The sequence below is a fragment of the Aythya fuligula genome, chromosome 1, assembly GCF_009819795.1.
Source record: "Aythya fuligula isolate bAytFul2 chromosome 1, bAytFul2.pri, whole genome shotgun sequence".
In the NCBI taxonomy this organism is placed as follows: Eukaryota; Metazoa; Chordata; class Aves; order Anseriformes; family Anatidae; genus Aythya; species Aythya fuligula.
The window spans coordinates 144616735-144638217 of record NC_045559.1 but is presented as its reverse complement, the minus strand read 5'-3'; the positions used below and the strand labels follow the sequence as shown (position 1 = coordinate 144638217).

Sequence of the window (21483 nt, the reverse complement as noted above, 5' to 3'; positions counted from 1 at the left end):
AGCACAGCCAAAATTTGTGGGTTTGATACGTCTGGACTCATGGATTCAACATGAAGCACTACAAAATAAGTTACTTTGAAAGAGAGTCTTCTGATAATCTTTTCTTGAACCTTAATATGTAGGGTATAAGAGAATACAGAATATGTGAAAATTGCAGCTATGTACTTAGCTTGAGCCTGAAACATGTAGAAACAGTAGGAGAAAAACTGCATGCAAATATTTCCAGAACAATGCAATCCCTGACAGACAAACGAGGATGAGAAGAAATAGGCATACATGTATTTTCTAAAGGTGTACAGAAAGGAAAAGAACCAACTGTTCTTTACGTTTATATACTCACCGTGTTCATAAGTAGAACAAACACTTTACAAAACTTATTTCCTCTGGGACATAATTGTCTTTATGATTGCCACATCTAATCTCTGTAATCTTCTCTGACATGGAGTTTTTCATAAAGGAAAGGACTTCAAATAAGACAGGAGACAAAAACTTGCCATAATTAAAGTGAGCTCAGAGGCTGAAAAAAACATTTATATTCCTGATCATCCTGTGTTCTTCAGGAAGGCTGAGCACCTCCACTCCCCAGAGAAAAAGACCTTCTCATCTAATTTTATCTCTAGCCCCTATCACTAGCAAAATCTTAGTAGTCTCAAGTATGGAAACAGGGTGAAAGCTTGCAAAAACTAAGAAATTTCCTTCTTTCTGTATGCTAGACTAATAACTGTATGCTAGACTAATCTGACAGCCAATATGCTGTCTACCTGCTCATCATTACACCTGTCTCTTCTAAACAGGACCAATGCATTCATTCTGGATGAAGCACATTATCATTTTACAGTGATCTTCCTGAAACAGTGACTTGATGCAGGATTAATAAAATTCCACCTGTATTCCTAAAATACTGTTACAGAACTGAGTCTTCTTCTTTCTATTGGCATTAATACATGGCTTCATTTTTAATCTGCATGTGGCCTCTTCTTCCTCTCACATCACAGCTGTCACAACTTTAGCATCAGATTTTCTAGCATACAATTCTGATGGCATCCTATAAATCATGTTAGCATGAACAACAATCTAATTTCTGGAAGCTTGAGTCCTTTGAGTAGCCCAGGAATTGTACGGCCTTCTAGATGCCAGGAGACTGTTTTGGCTTTTTAATGTTTCCTTCCATCAGAGATTTACTTTTAATAAGCGATCCTGTAAATCTGGCCAAGTCCTTTACTTTCCTTGAGCTTTTTTTCCTGGCTGCATAACGCTTCTCAGGAATGCGATCTCAAGCTAAGAGCATCCTAGAAAGTCGCTCTATTCCTTTTTCTACTGAGGAGACAGATTTTTTTTTTTATATAATCCCTTTTCAAAAACAAGATCAAAATGGTATTTTGAAGCATTTCTGGGGTTTCCTTTCTCTTTAACTAAGAATTCAGATGACATATAATACAGATGATTTTTACTGGCCAGATTTAGGGAAGTTAAGCCTTCCTCAGAAATCCAATTTCTCCTACTCCCTTCCCCATCCTTTTAGTTTATCACTGTAGCCTGGGACAGACTACAAATTTCTTCACATATTAAATGGAAGCTAAAAATAATGTAGCACAATATTTGACATATTCTGCAGCAGGTATAACTGGAGTCTCCTGCCTTCCCCTTGCCAGGCCGGTGTTGAACCCTGAAGAAGATTACAAAAAAGTAATCTCAGCATGATTGACATCAGATTCTGACATCATTGATACCTACCTGTCAGAAACAATACATCTCCAGAGTTTTCAATGCCATATATGAGGGAGGAGAGAGCTATTACGTTACTTTACAGCTATTTGCCCAACTACACAAATGAAGTCTGCAGGGATGGACCTCCCTGTTTGCAATCAAGTCCTGTGGTATCCCAGCCCTATTTCGGTTTTAAGATATAAATGTCAAGGACACAAAAACCCAAGCATGATAAGCCAGTCACCTCATATGTGCCTACATCAGATGTCTGAACAATTCACTGAGATCTGAGAGAAAGCTGTGCCAAATTTTCCAACTCAGCAGCCTTGGAGCCTGTCAATTTGTGAAAAATAACATGCAAGCTTATTGGAAAAGATGTTTTCTCAGAAAGCACTGTTTTTTACTTTAGTCATGGAGGAAAGTTCAACATGTGTCTTCATGTTTCCTGGCAAAGTTAGCAGGCTATGTAAGAAAAGACATGTTACATTTTGTCAGTAGTGGCTGGGACACCTGGAAACCACGTATCGTGCAGGACATTGTGCAGAATCATACCGCTGGGTTGCAAAAAGGGGAAAACCACTGGGCAAAAAGGAAGCAGTTAGGCTTTTCTCAGTAAAAATAGTACCTCAGTAAAAGGGGTAGTAAGTAGGATCTATTTTAAGTAATAATGTCTGGGTATTTGGAATAGGAGCCTCTTTAAAAGGATAAGAGTAGTAGGGTGGTCTCATGCTATCTGTTCTTTGCTATTCTTTGCCCACTAATTAATATAAAAATCCCAAACTAGGTTTTCTAATGCACTTTTTTTTTTAACCATTATTGGCATACAGCCCATACTTATTTAGGCCTTTGAATATAACTACAGTTTTATTACTAAATGTGATTTTCTTGCACTGTTCAGCAAAGTTATTTTTACAGTATTTTTGGTTATGTGATGAACACAAGCATAAACCAATTTGGTACTCATATTTGTAGAAGTTTCCAATTTCAATTTCATGCAGGAGAAAAATGCCCAAATATGCTCTCACTCTAAAATAAAAGGGTTCTTACAAAATAATTCCCAGCAGAGTACTCCACTGACTTTTGCTGAAGCCCAGTTACCAGTTTGCTTTCTACATAAACACAGCTAAATACGTCCTGCTGATTCCAGCAGATGCACAGCCTTGCAATAAAATTTTGTTTGTTTGCTTTTTAAAATTTTCTCAGTGTAACATAGTATTCCCACAGCCTTCGTTTGCCTGCTGGGTATGATACTGAATAGAAAGTACTGTGACTTAACAAATGCTTTTATTATCCAGGGTTTCAGTGCCATTAAGGGCTTGTCTAAAAACTACAGAGCTGTAATTGCGCCAATCCAAAATCTCTTTACACTCACTAGCTTGGGCACTGGCAGCAGTCTAGTCGTGATCTCAGACAATATACGCTTCTTCTGGACTAAAATCGGCTTATATGTCCCAAAACTCTAACACTTAAGGGATATGCAACACAATGTAGCAATACAATTCCAGCTACTACTGTACTCCAATTCCTTTTCAGCAAGTTCTTCTTTACGTATGTATCTCTATAATCATTGCATCATCAGATAAGTATGCTGTATGTACATATATGCAATGTATCAGCCACGGGGTTACGCATTATTAGACAGCTGCTGTGATTTTGTATCACTGTGTGTGTATATACAGTGACTACTACTAAAGGGCATTACCGTAATCAAAATGTTAAACAGAAAAAAAAAAAAAAAAGGAGTTTGCATGTAAGTGGCTGTGTATACATTTATAATTAATTAGGTCAGGAACTCAGTGATAAAATAAGAAGCTATCAAATAGCCATCCCTCCTCTATTCCTTCTTATCTTTAGGTCCCTTCCCCTCATCTCTCCTTTCTCCAGCTAGCAGTTACCCAAATCTTACTCAATTATTTCCATGAGGCTCTGTTTCTGTCTCTAGTGCTATCAGCCTTCACTCCTGAGGCAGCTCCTCGGAAATCCAAGAAGCCTTTCAGATTGATAACATGCGCTGAATGTTACAAGCAAATTAATTTCAGCTACACCCATGCCAGTCCACTGACGTCAGTGGGACTATGCAGTAGCAGGCAAAGTCAGGAAGGTAGCCTAAAGGCAAACTTATTGCAAAGAAAGAATCACTGATTCATGACCTCAAAGCATGGAAGCCTTCATAAATCACTTTTCCCACTGCTGGGTTCTTCCCTTGATATCTGGCCTTTCCAATAGCCCAAACCAGCTACTCTTTCCAAAGCAGGGGATGGCACAGCAAGAAAAAGTGGAAAAAGCTGACTTTTCCCTTACTCCCTTCTCTAAGTAACGTGGAAAACGAAGGCAGAAATCTGAAATGTCTGCAGCCCATGCAATTGCTCTTTGCTCATGAATTTCGCAGTATAGAGGGGGCAAAATTATCTCTAATTGATCGAATTCAATTTCAATAGTGGTACAATAACGAACAAATCCTCCCACACCCAGTTATAAATCAATATCCATTATGCGACTCATTTTGCCAGGATGATTAGTTCTGGAAATGTCACACATTCACATCCGCTTCCTGGCTCAAATGAGTCAGGGCAGGCCTGTGCAACTCAGGGCAACACTCATGCTGCATGTGGTTTCATATCACAACTGCATCTCCATGTATAGGAAATTTCGGCTGCATTCCTCTTTCTGTGGCAACAGATCTTTTTCATGGTGGCCTAATTTGGGGTAGTGAGCTGCCAGTAGACAATTATTTTAGGAAACGAAAGAAAGAGGCATAGTCAAGAAGGTAGCTTGGGTTATTTCCTTTCACTGGAGGAGCTTAAAGCCCTAGTCATGGAGGATACAAATGCTACACGCACTGCCACACCTCCAGCTTCTCCAGCATCAGACAGCTTTACAGAAGGAGTAGAACAAAAATGGAGCAAAGTAACAGTAGCCTTGACTTTTTTAAGATCAGTCAACAGTGAATGACTGCTGCAGGACTGCCCTAGTATCCACAGAAGTCTATTTATAGAGCATCGAGCACAGTCAGTGGCATGTAATCAGAGTATTTAGCATACTAGCAGATACATCCATCTCAGATGGTTTCTGGTAGTGCTATCTACCTCCACTATTAGATTCCTACAGTTAAGCATCGGTTGCCTGGAACAATTCCCACTACGTACATTTCATTTTGCCCCTCCTGTCTGGACACTGGAAGGTCAGACGCCCTTTTTCAGCAGCCTCTGCCTGGGTCCAGCAGACTTTCAGCCACAGCAGGGAGTGGTAACTGTCTGACTTCCTTGCAAAGCCAGCCCGTTCCAGCAAACAGGTTGGAATCCAGCGCAAACACAGAGTCAGAAAAAGCTTTGGTTTGCCTAATGAGACCTTAAGCCCAATTGCACACAAACACATTTCTTCAGAAGTCATCTTAGTCTGCACAGACTTAACATTTCAGCAGAAACTGCCTCATTGCAGACCACAGCCTCTTGATAAAATCTTTCCCTTGGCAGGCATTTCACACCATGTAGACGTTCCTGAGCAGATCTCCTTCCTCCCCAGCCATCAGATACAGAAAACCAAAATTTCAGGGCAAAAAAAGAGCACACCTACCGTGTGGGGGCAGACTGCTTTCATAACCATACCAAGCTACCTCCTCACTCTCAGCAAGCTACAGAAATTTCCTCTCACTTGTAAACTTGGTGAAGAGACTGGGAGATCTGTGCCACCTCCCAGATTTTCCTGTGGATACTTTTGTCCATACAGAACACCAGACTCTGTAACAGACTGGCTCCTCTTCATGCTCCTCTCCAAAGGATTTAAATGAGTGGAATGCTTTAGGAGAATGTGGAATTCAAACTTCTGTAAATATACAGGATAAAAATATTTTACCAGTCAACGGGCAATGTGCTGAGGACGAAGGATAAGGCAATAAAAATACTAACTTTTTTTTTTAATTATTATTATTTTTGTCTCTTTATGCAACTCTAATTTTTATTTTTATAAGCCCTTTCATAAGAATGTAAAGGTTTGTGGTAGTGCATCTCTGTCAGGAGGAATCCTTAGAGTTACTATCTATTTAACTACAACAGTTCATAGACAAATGACAAGTAATACACACATCTACAGTCCTACACAAACAATAAGTTGGAGCAAACTTGTAACAGAGACTTTACTGTAGTTAGGGAAAAAAAAAAAGGAATGGCTGTGGCCATTACACATTTCACAGCAAGTGACATGATGGAATTGAATGTTGTCATGGCTGAAAGCTTCGGGGATCTCGTACACTTCGCTGAGCCTGCCTACAAAACGCTGTCTCACCGCGTTCCCTCCCAGCAAGATGCCCAGTACACACAACGCTCACCATGCCAAGCCTCTGCAGTGCCCGAGAAGAGCAGCCAGACCTAGCTGCAGTAAGGGAAAACATAGCAGCAGCTTAAAGACCCACGTCACATAAGCCGCAGCCTTAGCAGCAGGTTTTGATACTTGCTACACACATATGAAAAAACCATGCATAGAGCATTAATATTGAAAACATCACTAAAAATGCAGAATCTTTATGGTTTTGCTCATCTGAAAGAAAACGCTGATGCCTTTTGGAGGAAGCAAGTGAAAGAGGTGGGCTCTGTGCCACTGTCAGCTAGGATTTACCTACAGAAAAGAAAGACTCTAGAATGTGGCCATCCTAATTCCAGTCGTACTGCCTGTGGGGGGCCATCAGGAGGCCTGCAGGGGTGAAAAAAGGACCTTTCCCCCCAACACCATCCTCCCGACACCATTCCACCCCTGCTGCATCCGCTCCCAGCGTGTGAGGATGCAGCATCCTAATAATAACCAGGAATGAGGGGAAGAGTAGGATGATGCAAAGGTCCGCAGGCGACTCTGTGGGACAGGTGAGATCACCCTAAGACCGCAGTGCTGTGTCCCTTTCTTAGGAATTTGTCCTCCACCCGGTTGTACCTTTCCAACCGGAAAATCTGATGACTGTATCCTGCGTCACTTTTATCTAAGCAAAAAGTTCACTTTTGTAGTGTTTAATATTTCTGGTACTTTGTGTATTGATTTGTAACTACTCCTGCTTCCTAAATAAACAGTTATAAAACATATTGAACACAGTCAGGAGAAAATGCAGATATTCTTGAGAAACCTGAACCACAGCTTTTTTGAAGCCCGGAATGCTGATACTGCTATATTTAGTGCCTTATTTGGTGGGAGAGAACAAACCACTAAAAATTTCTTCCAGCTTCGATTGAGTGCTACATCACAACAAAGGTAATTTTACAGATGACGTTAAAGTAGCCAGAAAGTGATATCCTATTTATTTACTGTTCTTTTTTTGAAGATCAGCTACGTGCTTCTATTGCTAGAAAATACTGTGCAAAAGTATTTCTTTGACTGGAAATATGTTATGATGAATACTAGTTGTCCTCTGGTTATTACCATGGAATATTAGAGGAATTTTCACATGCTTTATAAAGAGTAAACTCCTGTTTCTTGATCTTTGGGGGAAAAAAGCCCCAATATGCTTTTTTAAAAAATTTATTTATTTTAAAGAATTTGAGAGTTTCACAGTGTAGTACTCATTAACCAGTTAAAACAGACTCATCAGAGCAATGAAAAATGTGAAAAAACTGTATGTAAAGAGGGAAACCAGGCCTGCGAGGTGCTACCAAAAATGAAATGAAAAACAAAACAATATTCTGTCCCTTTAAGAAACCAAAAATAAAACAGAATACTTTTCCTCATCTAGATCCTGATACTGCACTCAGCTCCACAGTCACAGGAGCCTGACTGTGGGGAGTTCATTGCCGGATCAAGGCACTGAAGTGTAAAATAGAGACATAAGGCAAGACTAACATTAATGCAAATCCAAAGCGAAGAGAACACAAAGTTCACACCGAAGCAAGGACGGAATATTATTCATAATACCTATACATTCCAGCACTTTCCTTTCTCCTGTTTATTCTCTGCTCATTTGCATCTTTTTTTCTCCTTCTTTGGTTATGCATGGCTGCCGCTAATGAGATTTGTCACAATTCCAAACCAAGTATCTAGGAAGGTACTTGTGTGTATGGTGCTTGAAAGGGAAAGCAGGTGAGTGAAGAAGGAATTAAATGGAACATCACATTAGTAACCATAGCAGCCAACAGCATTTCATCCCATGAGAAGCTTCCTCTGGTGGAGGCTGGTCTTTTCCTTCTAATGAGTTTACCACACTGTTTCACGGTGATGGGCAAGTCTTCCAAGTGGTCCATGTGACTGGGCTTTCTACTGTTCTGCATCACTAGAAAGATCTTCCTGAATGTTGTGCCTGTCCTGATGAAGAGGATTAAGATGTATTTGCTCATGGCCAAGATTTCCCTGCGATTCATTAGGTAACACGTATGCAGGTAACACAGATGAACAAACCTTGGTTGTAATTGCAAAGAACTGCCTGAGCTGGCAGTCAAATCATTTTAATGAACATCCACTCATTTGATTGTGTCTGATACTTAGAAGCCAACCCGTGTTCTTTCGGAGGATTTTGTTAAGAAATTGTGTCACAAAGGTCACCTTTGTTAGCAAGGATGTGGGAATTTTATTTTGTCATAATGACAGTGCATTTAGCATTTGAGTATACCAGAAGATATACATTATTGCCAGAGGTTAGGAACAGAGAGATCAAAAAGTCATAAATATTTCTCATTTTCACATGAACCTTCTGGAGAAAAAGCAGATCTAGACAAAGAATGTCACAGAAGAGTGAAGTGACCTTGAGTCTTCAGAGCTTAATCCTTTGTCCTTTGGGCCACTCAACTGCTGAATAGGATCAGCAGCCCAGTGGTTTGATGCTGGCCATTTTACCTGCTTTGGCTTCACACTTTTTGTTGCTTCAATTTGTCAACTGCCCTGCACAGGTACTGTGCCCTCAAAGTACTACAGTAGCCATTAATCACGTTCTTCCTCACATGAAGTACACCTACAATAAACACCAGGAAGAGAAATGTTTTTAACGTACGACAAATGCTCTTGAAAATTAGTGTTGTTTTCACAAAGAATTCTCAGAAGGACATGAGAAAATAATATTTGCAATAGATCAATGCACAAACATCTGTTCCACAGAGGGAATAATTCCCCTTATTAACAAAAATAAACTAGATTAAATATATGGTGCAGACACGAGAAAGAGAAGAAGTTGTTCCTCTGATCAGCTTTTCAGAAATGTAACAGAGGGAGAGACACAATCAAGATGTGAAATATTTGTAGGGGAAAAGCCAGAAACACTGCAGGATCAGCGATTTCACCCAAAGCGTACAGCGGTCGCTCAAGCAGATGAGCTGCATACGGTTAATGGCTTTTCAATCTCAGTTGTTTCTGTCTCCTCTTGCTGCTCTCACATATGTCCAAGTCAACTCATACCATTTACACTTTTTTTCATGAAGTATTTTCATTAAGTATTTAGCCACTTTGCCCAGGACTGCAAGAGGTACGTAGCCACTAACAATAGGAAGCAGGAATCTGAACATCTCAACACTGAGACCTCTACTGCCTCTGGTACCCACCCTATTGTCAACGTATCCTATACCACCACCGTACCTGTGAAAAACAGGGAACTTTACTAGGGCCTGGCTGCTACATGATGTTTTAAAATGCTGCCTTCCTGCCTTCTGAGGCTGATTAAACCAGAGTTTCAGCATATCACTGCCTCAAGGAAAGCTTTCGGTATGAAGTGAGCTGCTGCCGTTGGACCAGTTTCCCAACATTTTCAGTGCAATTACAAACAAGAGTAACAAAATTAGGATTGCAAAGTAGCAGAAAATAGAGCTGTAAATGAGAGGAGTAAATATTTTGCACATTAAAATATTCACCTTGGTGTTTAATGCTACTGAATGTTTCAAGCAGAGTGGTAGTGATATGATTCGTAAATCAGAAGGGATGTGAGACTCTGCTAAGTAGTAAAACCTAGAGCATTTGGTGACTCAGCTGGGCAGGCAGGAGTATGCTGAGAAGCCAGTAATGGATATAACAGAAATACAATAAATAATAACTCCCTAAGCAAGGAATGAAAAAATAAAAAGAGCAATAGAACAGGAGGCCTGATCTACAGTCAGAGAGGAAGCAGGGTATTTAGAAAAGACAGCTAGGTTGTGCAAATTAGAGATAGCATACAGGTAATTTTAGGAATGTATTTTAAGAAAATAGGAGTGAAATAAATGTGATGGCATATTCAAAGACTATTAGTTTAATAAATTGCTTACAAGTACAACATTGCATAGTAGGCAGAACAGATCCATGACCCATATGATCAAGGCTTCTCTTTTGGCTCAACTGTTAAGTCACAACATGACCTTCTGCGAGCCACTTCAGTCTAGATCCCGTAAAGGGCTCAGGCACCTTAAGCCTGACTTTGGCAGATCTGAGGCACCTAAGTCCAAAAGTATGACCTAAACACTCTGTTCTGTTGCTTACTAACCCTGGAGGAACTTGTCACTCCAAAAAGGGGCACACATCTGCTGCTCAGCTCTCTGAACACAGGCAGTTCTGTCAGCAAGGGCACGTTGTGCTTACTTCCAGGGGACTACCCATGCTCATTTCTGTGCTGTACATTTAGGTTTCCTTTTGGGGGAATGCAGCAAAAAGGCCAAGTGGTGCAGGCTGGGATTTGGCTTCCGTATGTGCTCAGGATCCAGCTGTCCTCCTGCTCTGTCTGGTTCTTAGCAGCACAGTGTCACAGCTTCAACAGGAAGGACACAATGTCTGAGCTTAGATTGAGCAGCAGCCTGGAAATGACACATGCATACCCAAACACATGTGCCCCTTCCCCCTGCCCTTGACAGAGGGAGAAAGTGAGAACGGGAGCACTAGTCCCACTTTCACCATAGAGCACATAACAAAACTGTGCTTCCATGTGGGACCTGCGCCCATGAGCGAGTGCCAGGCTTTGAATCCAAGGAAAATGTTTCTTGCAGCCCCATCCTGGTTACCTAAAATGAGGAGACAGCAAGGAGCTCAGAAATATTCCCGTGATCATCATGCTCAACACTGAGCTGGTGTTAACTGTTCATCAAGTGAACTCCTTGCACTGACCTTTAGAAACACACTGTGCAGCTGCTCACATGGGGTTCTAGGCTGGTCTCCAATGGAAAAAATGTATCGATATTGGAATTTTTACCTCATAGGAGTATATGCCTTTAACCTCATTTTCCCCAAATTGCTACCCGATGTAAAAAGGAGATAGAGTAAATTACCAGTTTCTGTGAAGGAATGACAATTATGTGGAAAGTGTATTGTGGTATTTGGATGGAAAAAAAAAAAACAAAAACAAAAAACAAACACATACTGAAAGTGTTGAAAGAAAGAAAACTTTACAAAGGGATTTGCTGCATAACTGAAATTTGATTTCACTCAAAATCTAGGTAAGAAGCAACGTACTTAAAAATGATGGACTGATTAAATGGTAAGGTTTGATTAAAAGTTGAATAAATTTTAAAATTATTACAGAATACAAGTATTGTATAGATTCTTGGAAAATGGAATGGCTAGGCAGAGAAGTATAGTAAGAAATAAATAAATCCTGTTTCAGTTCAGCACTCTGTGTGTTTTGATGTTATCACTTTGTGTTTACGTATTAGGTTCTTCGGTCATTTTTGCAATTAACTGGTTTCCTAAAGAGTGAGGACACACACACAGATTATATTAATATTTAATTGTTCGTGTAAACACTTTCCTGTGATAAGAAAGTATTTTGGTTAACTTATGCAGATTTGGTCATTCTCAGAAAAATTCCTGTTGTTTCACAGCTCTTGTGATTTTTTTCCTTTCAGTGATTGATTCTTGAAAGCGAAATGTAAAACCTATGAAACTTATGTCATGGAAGGGTTAGATCTGTGACTAGGAGCACGAAAAAGGCAGGTGCTCCAAAACCAAATATGATTATCAGTAGCGTGACCGAGTTGAAGAAAAAGGGGATTCAGACCCACATCAGTATAGATTGGAAACGGCAACATTACAGGGGGATAAAGACACACTGCTGCTTCTTTTGGGGCACATTTCAGCCGAATTTTTCCAACCCCTGGGTGCATCGGGCACCCTGATGGGGGAAGCCCCCAGAGCTGCCTCACGGCGGCAGCAGCCCGGGCAGCGCGGGGGCGGCGGGCGGGCAGAGAAGGCGAAAGGAGGAAAGAAGGGAAGGAGGAAAGGAGGGCAGAAGGGAAGGAGGGCAGGCAATGTGGCGGCGCATGCCCGCCCGCCCCGCAATGACGGAGAGCCGGGCAGGGCCGGGCTGGGTTGGCCGCGCCCGAGGGGAGCGGCGCGGGGGCGGCCGCGGCTCGGTGCCCTCCCGGCGGGGCGGGCGGAGGGGGCGGGAGCGCGGCGAGCCCTCCCCTGCCCTCCCCTCGGAGCCGGGCGGCTGCAGGGCTCCGCTCAGCCCTGCCAGGCGCTGCGGCGGGGCATGAGGGGCCGCGGGGCACCGCGCCGCAGCGGCGGCGGTAGCAGCACCACAACCACCGCTACTACCACCACTACTACCAGTAGCAGCAGCGGAGGAGAGCGGTGCGAGGCTTAGCCCAGCACCGGTGGCGCTGGTGGCGGCTCCCCGCATGTGGGCAGCTGAGCGCCCGCCATGGATTGCAGCCTCCTGCGGACCCTCGTCAGCCGCTACGTGAGTGCCCGCTCCCCGCCGCAGGCTCTCACCGGGCTCGGCGGGTGAAAACTCTTTTTTTTTTTTTCTTTAATTTATATTTGGTCGTGTTTTTTTTTTTTTTTTGAGCCGAGCTGTGTTTCGTGAAGCCGGCCGATTTGTGTGCGTGGGTGAATGCTGAGAACAAGGCTGTGCTCTGGGAGGGGTGCGTGGCGAGGATCACCGCCGCGAAGCCTGGGTTGAAGGAGAGTTGACCTTAGGGGGTGGCCTCAATGCTTTCCCCCAGCCAGCTCGACTCAGTGGTGTTTTGAGAGTGGAACCAGTTGTATACCGAGGTGTGTGAGTGAGAATCTGGTTTCACTGAGCTCCCAACACCGCCACAGCCGTGGAAGCGCAGAGGTCGGTACGGCCGTGGCCATGGTCAGGGTCAGGCAGCAGCAGGGAAACTCCAGCTTCTCCTTGGGGATGCGGAAGAAAGAAACGGGAAGCGATAGGAGCGAGAGGTGGTAGTGCCTGGCTTCTTTCTCTGCCTTGTATCCCCGGCTGCTCTCACCGCTCTGTATTCCCAAATGCTCACAGCCCTTCCTCCCCTGCAGGAAGTGCTGTAAGTTAGGAAACTTTCGTGCTCAGAGCGAACAAAAGTGTTGGCTTTGTTCACTCCTAGTTTTGTGTATGTGGAGTTATGGTCACATAACACACGCTCTGAAACCTTCTGTGTGTGTGAAAGAAGAAAAATGGCAGAGGTGAAAAGATTTTACTGGCTCTTTGTACTATTTAGAGTATGCCGTGAGGCGAGGAGAGCACAGAGAGGTGAGTACTGAAAGCAGCCGTGTGTATATGTGGATCCTTCGAAAGTAACCCTGAGGGAAGGAAGGAGGAGAAAAACATAAATACAAGGAGAGAAGCAGAAGTCTCTGTGGATATGCAAAGCTCAGGTGAACCGTGCTGAGCTCTATTTAGAAACAGGCAGGATCGGTTCAGGTGTTGTGATCCCTCGGTGCTGATCTAACTGTAGGATTTAGCTGAAGGTTTTCTGGTGTGTGTGCTTACATCTGGAGCCTGTACAAACCGTCTGGAAATCAGACAGCACTCATTGTGCATAGAGCATACTGTGGTCTGCAAATCTTTCCTGCATAACAGTGCTGCTAACCTCTCTTTCAAACTAAGCATTGGATATGTTCGAAACAGGCTCGAGATTAACTCCAGGATTTGTTTTAAAACACAAAGATGTGTGTAAGAAGATAGCGTGCTGAAAATAACAAGGCACTTGAGCTTTTAAGTTGCAGACTGTCATCACCCTCCCACACCGCTAATGAAGGTAATTCAGCAGTCTGAAGACTGGACAAAACACTTAGCTCCTGTGAGGAAGTGTTCATATTTCCTAGATCACACTACTTTCTGCTTTGTTTTTATGCCAGGAGGCTGACTGCCTGGCTGACATGTATGTTTTCACCTGTTGCTTCTTGTTCTTTTGCACTTCTTCTCTGTATCTGGTCAGTTTCTTTTCTTTATTTTTTTTTCTCTTTTCTTCCAAGGAAGGAGCATTTTGGAAAAAGCTGTTGTAAATAAACTTGGGTTCCTCATTTCAGTGAGGCCATTAAATCTGGCGAGCTGATTACTGTGTGTGCGGTTTTCTCTTCTTTCTACGGATCAACTATTTTTGTACAGCTACAGCACTGAAAATGAAAATTAATAGTTTTGAGTGCCGTGCCCGAAACAGCCTGCTGTAAATGAGCAGCAGATGCACACGTCTGCGGTGCTGCTCCGTAGTTGTCCACCCAAGCTATAAACCAAGCAGATACACTTCAGCAGCCTGGATGCCCTTGCCTCTTCCCAAGCTGCTTTCCTGTAAGAGAGGCCAGGCAGCAGGAGACCGGGGAGGGTGGCACATCCTGAGCATGTGTCCAGGTGAGCTCACGCGTGGGATAAGTAGAAGTTTGTGCAGAGCCTGCTTGGCAGGTGGTGCCTTAGGACTGCAGATGGTCACTCTCCAGGTCATGCTGGAGGTTTGTCTGCTTGCAGTTTTCCCTGGAGCAGGTGAGTGCCGGCTGGAGATGCTGTCGAGGTAGCTGGGAGCTCTTCGGGCAGTGCTGCGTGGTCTCGTGGTAACAAAAAGTTGCGTTGCACTGATGGAAACTTCTCGTGCAACAACCTCTGAGGCTTCTGTGTTGCAGCTTTTCTTTTTCTTCTGCTGTATGTTGCAGGGCATGGAGGTGTAAGTGATGTACCAGCGTGTCCCGAATGTGCTGGAAGGTTCCCCCACCTCCTTGCCTTGTTGTTGTTGTGGTCACCGCCCCAAAGCGGTGCGATAGCGCGCATCTCAAAGGCTGTGTGGAAGCGTGGTGATGGCTGGGTGCTGCTGCTTCAACATGAAGTCAGTTTCCTGCTTAGTGCTTTTCCAGTACGTCTGCTGTGCCACCTGCTCTCAGCTTCTTATGTTGTATCATCTCCGTCTTCCAGGTGTCAGAACATGCCAGTGATGTGGGTTGGGGCCATATTCAGCATGCTCGTCATAACATAGCTTGTATCTTCACCAAGAGATGGTGTAGCCTCCTAGGACGGAGGCAGTAATACCTCTTTTTACCAATTTCTACAAACACATTCTGTTGTTCCACCTCCTTATGGTCATCCTGCTGATTTCTTCTTTCACTCTAGGACTTTCCCTGTTCTATGGCTGCGGCCATACACAATCTATAGGGCTTCTAGTAAATAAATGGCTGTGCCAAAGGTGTCTGTTTCACTGTAGTGCAGCTGACCTAAAGTTCAGTGTAGTTCTCCAAATGCTTTCTGCTCCTTCAGTCTGAAATAGAGCAATGCAAATTTTTAATTGGGTCTGAGGTTAGTCTGTGTATTTTGCTGCTTTAAATTGTATCCACCGTACTAGAGGCACCTTTGAATAATGGAGTAGGACGTCTTTGTATACGGCTTCCCCTACGTGGAACCACAGAATCACAATAAGCCTTCTGTAATTAAGACAGATTTTGACGACTGCGTCGTTTAGATTGCCTTCCCACGAGGGGAAATACCATTATGAGGTTTGTATAAAAACCCCCTTTGGGAGCGGGGGGTACGTTTGGTATCACGTACTCTATATTAGAACACAACCTCCCTTTCTGGATGTGGTGTTTGCATCAGGCGGTGCGCTTCTGCCTTACCCTTGGGCTGTTTGGGTGCTCCCCCAAAGACGAGCCCTGCCCCAGGGAGGGCAGCCTGATGGTCTGAGGAGGCTGAGTTAATGCGCGCTGTCCCGTAAGCATCACACCGAGCCTGCTCCACCGTCAGGGCTGAGAGAGCCTTGTTAGTTAATATTAAAGCAGTAAATTATCTGGGGTGGGGAGGGGGACTAAACATACCGTCATAATTAACACCGTGTTCATAGAAGATGTTTTATGGTTGGATTATTTGGGATACTCATTAGATAGCGTTAAGCAATATATTGTGCCCATGTAACCGCTGTTGCAGTAGCTTTGCCTGGTAATCTGTTATATTTTCAGCTGATCTTGAGACTTCTGAAGTTCTTTATAGTCAAGAGATAGCTAACTCTTGAAGTAAGTCTTTATACCGTTTCTAAAAGGAATGTTATTTTTCCTGAGCTTAATAAGATGTGTGCAAGTGTCCTGTGTATTCAGATAGCTGTGTCTGAATGTGGATTTGTGTATGTGGATTCAAATGTGCCCGGGCAAGCTGGGAAATGTCACTCTTAGCATATGCTTGTTTGGACACTAGACGGTCACTGAACATCTTGCAGCAGAAGGCAACAGCCTGGGCTGTGTTTGTGGGACAGCTGGCCCCTCATCACGAACTGCTGCTGCCCAGGTTGGTGCCTTTGGATGGCACAATAAATAACCACTGGGTCAAAGGTCCATATTACTGAACACTTTTGCCTCTATTATGTGGTATATTTAGTAATCCTGCCACTTTATTGCTTCTCCTGTTACTACTTCGGGGTTACAAAGCTGGGTGTTAAATATTTGTTGCCCGCGCAACTATCTCTAAATGTGTATGGCAGCAAATAGAGTTTGACTTCCAAAAGGAAAGTGATTTATTACAGCTCAGTCCCCTGGGAGGCTCCTGGTCGGTTAGTTCTGCAGGTATTTTAGGAAAATCTGCTTTTGGGAGGACGGAATAAACGAGTTTACAAATGGCTGCTGTATTTTCTGCATCTACAGAAGTGGGTCAACTTTAATGGTAGTTTGAGAAGACGATCGATCAGTCTAACCAGAAAGTTGTTTTAGGGGTTTTTAGCATCTTCACCACTAAATTTCGTGGTAGCCTGTGAGTTGTGGTCACTGATTTAGCTGATAATGTTTATATTGGCAGAATGATTCTGGAACAGTTTTCTAATCAATTTCCTGAGTATTTTATATGTAGTCTTGATATAAACAAATAAATACTGAACTTCACTTTTTTCACCTGTAGTGTTACCAACCTTTTCATCTACTGCTTTGGCCTGAAAGCTGGAGGAACTACAAGCCTCAGTGCTCTGAATTACTTGTCTAAAAGATGGTCCATTTATCAAGCATTTCAGAGGACCTCCAGTTTTCTGAGCTCGCTTAATACATCCGAGGGCACGCTCCCATTCCACTTCTTGCCTTTCCTCATAATCACTCAGCTTGCCCTGCACTTTTGCAGGCTGGTGCTGAATGAGTGCTGTCTGGATGTTTCTTAGTTGGGGTGCCTGCTCAAATGAACGCTTCTTTTCTTAGCTGTCACTTACAGTGAGATAAAAGGGTTGTTTCTTTCTTCCAGCAGTATGGTTTGACGGAATTTTAGGCTGTTTTAAATGCCATATAAACGTGTTGATGTCCTGCCTGTGTTCAAACTTTCCTAACCGTACAGGAGATGTTCTCAGTAGGGGCTATAGGCACGTGCTTACAAGCCAGTAATCAGGATCTTGCATTTTTTAAAGTGTTTGTTTCTATCCCTGGTATGTAACACACTTTTGATAATGTCTTGTGGATGTCAGTGTCACGATGTCTTCTTGATGCTTCCCATCTCACCTTTCAGCTGTGCTGTTCGTGGATGCCGGTTGTTCTCGGTGCAGGAGGCTGACAGAATGTGTCTGAACAGCACGTGTAACTCCTGAGTTCCTATCCCAATTCCTATTTCCCCCGGCATCATTGCCTTGTTATTCTCCCTGTTGCTGTTTTTCTTGGGGAATTGCTCTGTATTGTGTGCTGACTTGATGCTTCTCAGCCCAGCTTTTTAAGAGGGGAAGTTTGAAAGCTTTGCTTCCCTCAGGAGTTAATTCTGCTGAAAGCTGAGTGTGGCTGACAGGATTTGGTGCTTCTGCAAATCCAACTAGCTCTTGCACACTAGTAATGACTTTTTTTATTGTTCTTTCTTGTTTTGTAATGTACTCTTTGGATGTTTCACTATAACCTGAGGCAAAACAAACAAACACCCCTAACCCAAAGGAAAGGGAGAATTGCGTGGACTTTGTTCATCTCCCCCACCCCATCAATTAGCTAATTTATACAAGAAAAACTTTTTTATTTTTTTATTTTTTTATTTTGAGACTAACTGAATGAAAATAGGACACCGTGTAAAACATTCTCTGGCTTCTTGCAAGTGAACTTTTATAAGCTGGTTGCTATTGACTACAAAATATTGCTCACCTATATGCAACAGATCGTTCTGCAGTTTCAACTCTCCAAATGAAATGTTTGCTGCTATCGGAGTTTGCCTCAGTGACTTAAAATAGATCAAGAACTCCTAACCTTGCCATTTTTAGCATCAAAAGTACATGCAGTTTTCCTTCGGTGATGAGAACTGCATAGTCACTTCTGTCCTTTGTCAGTTTTTTGTATTGAAATATAGTTTTGGTCCTGGGCCTCTTCTGGGGGACAGCAGAACATCGATACTGAAAGCAGGAAGCCTCTTCAAAATCGTTCTTGGGAATGGAAGAGGGTAAGGTACAGCGTAGCACATTTATAGCTAAAAATCCCTGTTGACTGTTTCTCATTCATTCTTCGCTCCTGTCACACAGCAGTAATTGAAACCAGAAAAGTGGCAGGGTGAAGTGGGATTTTCTAATGAGTCAGCCTTTTAAAGCTGGAACACTTAATAAAAAAAATAAATATAAATGGGTCGACAAGTGAAGGGTTCCACAAATATAATAGCAGGCTGCTGCTTGCCCTGCCAAGGTGGGGATAATAGACTCGTTTAAGCTCACCAGAGTGAAATGCAGCTGGGAAACAGTTGTGTTCCCGAGGTGCTGCAGCCTGACCAGCAGTGGAGAGGAAACAAAGCAAGAAAGAGGGAGCAGATGTTTGAGCACCTGTTATACAACTGGATTTGATGCTAGCATTTGTTTGTTTTTGAACGAAAGGGCCTGCCTCTCATCATTTTAAGTCTTTTAGCCAGATTACGTTTTTCCAGAATACTACTACTAATTCTACTGGTTTGCCATTACCCCATGTAATGTAGTATTTCTATTTCTGTAATTGTCGAGGGACGTTTCAGCTGAAGTTCCTCCCGAGCTGAGGCAGAATGACACTGGAATGCTATTATCCTCCCTGCCATAATTGCCATGGCAACACCTGCAGGTAGACGAGGCAAACCAAGGATCCTTTTTCTGTCACACAGATCTACCACTTCTGTGTTTCTTCTTCCCTCTCGGTAATGACTCTGAGACCTTTGTGGCACAGACGTGCCCAGAGTTGTCACGAAATGTGCTCTGCTAGCTTTTGTTCAATTTAAACTTTGACTCTAATTTTGTAAACGTCTGTTTTGTGATGCTATCTTAAAAATGCGTGCTTTCTAGGAGAAGCTGGCAACCCAGCCTGGGTTATTTTAGGAGATGGATGGGATGAGCCAGGGGCTAGGGAGTTTGTCTGGAACTTCACAGAAGACCATGGGCTATTAAAGCACTCACGTATCTTACAAACCTGGATGTTGATTTCCCCGATCTTCCTTCAGCTTTCTTTACAACAGGGATAAGAGTACTGCCCAGCTCTTTCACAGAGAAGTTTTAAGGGTTGTTCAAGGCTTTGAGGTAAGGAAACACTGTCACAGGAAGCAAACTGGGTGCCAACACGGGCCTGTAATCCTTGTCTTTTTATAGTGCCTTTTTCTTTGCTCTTAAGTGTTCTCCACTGCCACAGGAATTGCTTGCAATTTCAGACAGCACACGTGCACACCTCTGCAAGTACATGTAAGTGGCGGAGGAATACAGGGAGTGTGTGGGGAATAATCAGGGGAAGCAGAAGAGAAAGCAACGTTAACAATTATGCCAGGTTATGTCTAGTGACTGAGGCATACTGTGAAATTACATTCTGGGGTGCTTATTATGTTATTGTTGAAGCTCCTTAGAAGCATGAGAACTGAAGAATGGGGAGGTTTCATAGGGACACCTTTCCATTTATTCTGCTATTCCCCGTAGATTATCTTCTCTCTTTGAAATATGAGACTGGTTAATTTGTTTCCTTCATTAATCATTACTCATCTAGATGCAGGGTGGGGTGAGGGGAGAACAGTGTTTTGTTTTCCTGGTGGCACTGACTAATCTCTTTGCTTCAGTCAAAAGAGGATTTCGTCTAACCTATTTAAAATAGGGGATTAAGGACAATTAGGTTCTTCCCCTACATCACTGCTAAGATAGGATGTTGTGAAATCCTCTGAAAAGCACATCTGTTGAAGCACCAGTGAAGTTTTGCAAGATTAATGGTAATAATAATCAAAACAGTTATGCAGAAAAAGAAACTTTATGTGTGAAGTACGTGTCCAGAAAGAAATATGGATGGACAGAGGAGATGGAAAGGAATCTTTCTGTTTGCCCAGTAGCTTTCTGTCTCTAATGCTTCTAATTTATGCTGTGAAGTGGATGCGTAGATGAACTGAAATGGATTTCTTGTTATCTGAATTACATTAGCAACTTTCAGTTCATTCTTAGCATTTTACGTAGCCCTCCGTATCTTTTCAAAGTACCATTAATAAGTTGCTTGCACAAATGAACATCACGATGAAGTACAAACACTAATGCTCATCTGTGCTTGCATACCGATTTTTGTGCCACTCATGATGGTTACGTGGCTTCTCTTGAGGTGGATCTGAGTTGGAAGTGGCATTTGAATAACTGACATTAAGCTGCTGTACTTGGCAGGAGGTCATTGCAAAGTAAAACCATGAGAAATACAACCACCGTTGGAAAACATGATGTGTGTAAGATGGCATTAATGTAAAGGAAAAATCATTTTGTGCATTTCGGAGGAGATTTGGTTAAAAGAACAGACATCTGGTAAGTGACAAATGACTTTCATGAGGTGTGGATAGCACACAGCAAAGCTGCAAAGAAGATAGTGGAACGATGCCACAGAAATTGCTCATGTGACCTTACGCTTAATACTAACCATTGCAGGTGGGTTACTGATAATCACTGTTTCTTTAGTTTTGTTTCCTCCAGAACAGTAGTGTAGAGGGTCCGATCTACTCCTACGTTTGAATGGTAATACACCTGAAGAAGGATGAAAAAGTTGAAGAAAGTTCAGAAAAAGCTGAAGTCTGTTTATTTCATCTTATTCATGAGGTGACTTGGGGTGGGCTCTCTGGCCCAGGCTGAAATAAAGTGTTTCCTGAGCGAGTGGAGGTTGGGGCTCTAGAGCACTCAAGCTGACTTCAAGGAAAGTTGTGGTCTTCTCTTAAAATACATCTGATGTCTTTGCTTATGGCTTTGGCTTGATGCTATGCCAGTGCATGCCTTCTGATGCTGTTATAACCCTAGCACTTTGTAGGCTGTTGTTACAACTTCATCTGCGTAGATGGGCCGGGTATCAAACTTTACTGTCAGGTGAAGGAAAGGGCACATCAGTCATCAGTAAAGTACAGCAAAGGCAGAGGAAACAGATTGTTGGGAAAGCTGATGTACTACTTATTCTGCTATTTTTTTAATTTTTTTTAAGAGAGAGCAGACTATTTTAAATTTCACTGTTACGAAAGCTCTTATAAGCCAGGCTACCATTTAATCTTCCTATAAAAATATGCCTACGTAGAAACAGCCCTCTTTCATTATGTGAAATATGATAGGTATGAGAGAAGATATTGCAAAGGTAGGCTCAAAGCAAGTGTATTGACCAAGTCATAACTAAAAGAATAATTAACTTTCGTGCTGATGTTAGCAGAAATGTAGTATAAATAAGTTCAGGGAGGGCATTTTGCTTTGCTCAAAAAGGCTCCCTATGCTATAAGCAGGTTTTGAT

At 42.8% G+C, this 21483-nt stretch overlaps 1 protein-coding gene across 2 annotated transcripts in view; it reads left to right on the top strand.

Annotated features, from left to right (window-relative positions):
• The first annotated feature begins 12060 nt into the window (after positions 1-12060).
• ATP11A (ATPase phospholipid transporting 11A) overlaps positions 12061-21483 on the top strand; it is a 124087-nt gene continuing 114664 nt past the window's right edge. The window contains exon 1 of one of the 2 annotated variants that reach the window (XM_032192820.1): positions 12061-12307. In XM_032192820.1, coding sequence (XP_032048711.1) covers positions 12269-12307 — 39 coding nt within the window. In that variant the 5' untranslated portion in view covers positions 12061-12268. The remainder of the gene's footprint in view (positions 12308-21483) is intronic. The other variant, XM_032192830.1, reaches the window with a different exon arrangement.